The sequence below is a fragment of the Tribolium castaneum genome, unplaced genomic scaffold (assembly GCF_031307605.1).
Source record: "Tribolium castaneum strain GA2 unplaced genomic scaffold, icTriCast1.1 ptg000064l, whole genome shotgun sequence".
Classification (NCBI taxonomy): Eukaryota; Metazoa; Arthropoda; class Insecta; order Coleoptera; family Tenebrionidae; genus Tribolium; species Tribolium castaneum.
The window spans coordinates 29825-31794 of record NW_026986661.1 but is presented as its reverse complement, the minus strand read 5'-3'; the positions used below and the strand labels follow the sequence as shown (position 1 = coordinate 31794).

The following is a 1970-nucleotide window of genomic DNA, read 5'->3' as shown; positions in this document are numbered from 1 at the left end:
CTGAAAAAGTGGCACAAGACTGCGTTTTCGACTACGAGGAGCAAGACAAGGAGGAGATCAAGCGGTTCGCGGAGATTCGGGACCGGGAGTGGGCTCTCCAGAAAAAGCTGGATGAGAGCAGGGAGAAGGAACGGGATGAGGACTACCACCATTTCAGCAAGAAACGGAAGAAGAGCAAACATTCGAAGAACGACTGCGTGTACAAGAAGCGGAAACTTCATGCCGAAATCACAAACGAAGAAGAGTTGAAGTTGAAGGTCAAGTTGACGCCACACAATGGCCACAAGCACAAACACCACAAAAGTGAGATGAGTAGCAAGGAAAAGTTGCTACAGATGAGACAAGTGAGACACAAACACGTCACAAGTGAAGATAAGAACGTCCAAACGGCAAGCACCGAACCCCCAACTGCTGACAAAAAACCAGAACCTGAAGAAATCAACGGAGAGAAGAAAGAAGAAACGAAGGAAGCAAAAGAACCGAAAAAACCGATACCTGACCTCGCCCCCAAGACACTCCGTAGCGATTTCCCCGCCAAAACCCTAAACAAAGAATGGGGACATAGAGTACCAACCGTACAAATCGAACGAAATGAACAGACGGAACAACAAGCCAAAAAAACCTTCCTCAAGTCGTACCAAGCCTACGCCGAAAAGTACCAAAAAACAATCGAGAAGACCCAAAGTGCCAACAGACCCGCGTCAACCCTTGAGCGAAAAATCGCCAACTTGCAACAAAGATGCACCATCGAAGCCAAACCCCCCGAGAAACCCCCCCAGTACCCCCCTGGCTTCACCGTGAGCAAAATCGAGAGTGGGGTCCCCAACAACAAGGAGGAAAAACGGGAGGAGAAACGCCCAAGTCTCGAAATCACCCTAATCAACCCCCCTGAAGTCAAACCCCCCAAGCGGCCCCCTCCCGCCACGATCCCCCTCGACAGGATTAAGAAATCCCTCATTTTCAAAACTGGGATTAGCATTATCCCCAAGGACAACATCGGGGCGCTTGACTTATCGGCGAAGCCGCCCAGCAAGGAGGGGGACCCCCCGAATGGGTTCGCGCCCCCCAAGGACACCAAGAACTTGTCCAATCTCCAGATGCTGTCAAAAGTGGCAACGGAACACCCCTCCCTTAACAAACCCAAGCCAAGGCCACAACTCCCCAACCTCCAAACCCTTAAAATCCCGTCGCCGAATCAGAGGATTCCCCCAAACCTTAAACTGATAAATAAAGGGCAGTTTCGGATGATGAATCCGCAAATCAGGAACTTGAGGCCGAATCAGAATCAGTCGATTCGGAATATTCCGAATCCGAGTCTTGTCGTGCGTCAGCAACAGAATCGGATCAATTCGATGAATCCGGTGCCAGCGCCGAGCAATAACGTGGAGAATAAGGAGAAGAAAGAGCCGGAAAGTAAACCGGAAGTTTCGGTTTGAAGGCCGGATGTACTGAAGGTCCCAGTGAGTTACGTTATGTTCCTAATTTAAGACTTTTGTTATGGTTTTGTTGTGTTGTGATTGTTTCATGTTGCACTTTTTTAATTCGGTCACTTTGTTTCGATGTTATCGATGTATGAGGTCGCTCAGACTGTACTTATTCATTATTATATAAATATGTATATCGTAGCTATGTTTAAGTAGGTTTTAGGAGTATGTGTATGTATAGAACACTCTGTATATAATTAAAAATTGATTAAATGAATGTACCAGAAGTTGTTTTTTTTCTTACCCGAACTTGTGCAAAAGCAGTATATTTTCAAAAATATATAAAGACAAATACAATGTGTTTTTAAATGATTCTCATCTAGTTAACTTAGACAGTGGTTGACATTTATAAAAAATTCTGCCGTTCTGCTTAATTGAATTCTCTGTCAATAAATGTCAAATCTGTCAATTAATTTCACTACTAAAGAGAGCCTATATAGGACACACCCTGATTTTCAAGGGTAATTGTGAAAAAAGTAATAATAT

General features: G+C 44.9%; 1 protein-coding gene across 1 annotated transcript; it reads left to right on the top strand.

Annotated features, from left to right (window-relative positions):
• Positions 1–5: 5 nt before the first annotated feature.
• LOC135267627 (proteoglycan 4-like) lies at positions 6–1711 on the top strand (the record flags this gene model as incomplete). Its single annotated transcript, XM_064359671.1, has 1 exon — positions 6–1711. A coding segment is annotated over one exon (1431 nt), but the record flags the coding sequence as incomplete, so codon positions are not given.
• Between the last annotated feature and the right edge of the window lie 259 nt (positions 1712–1970).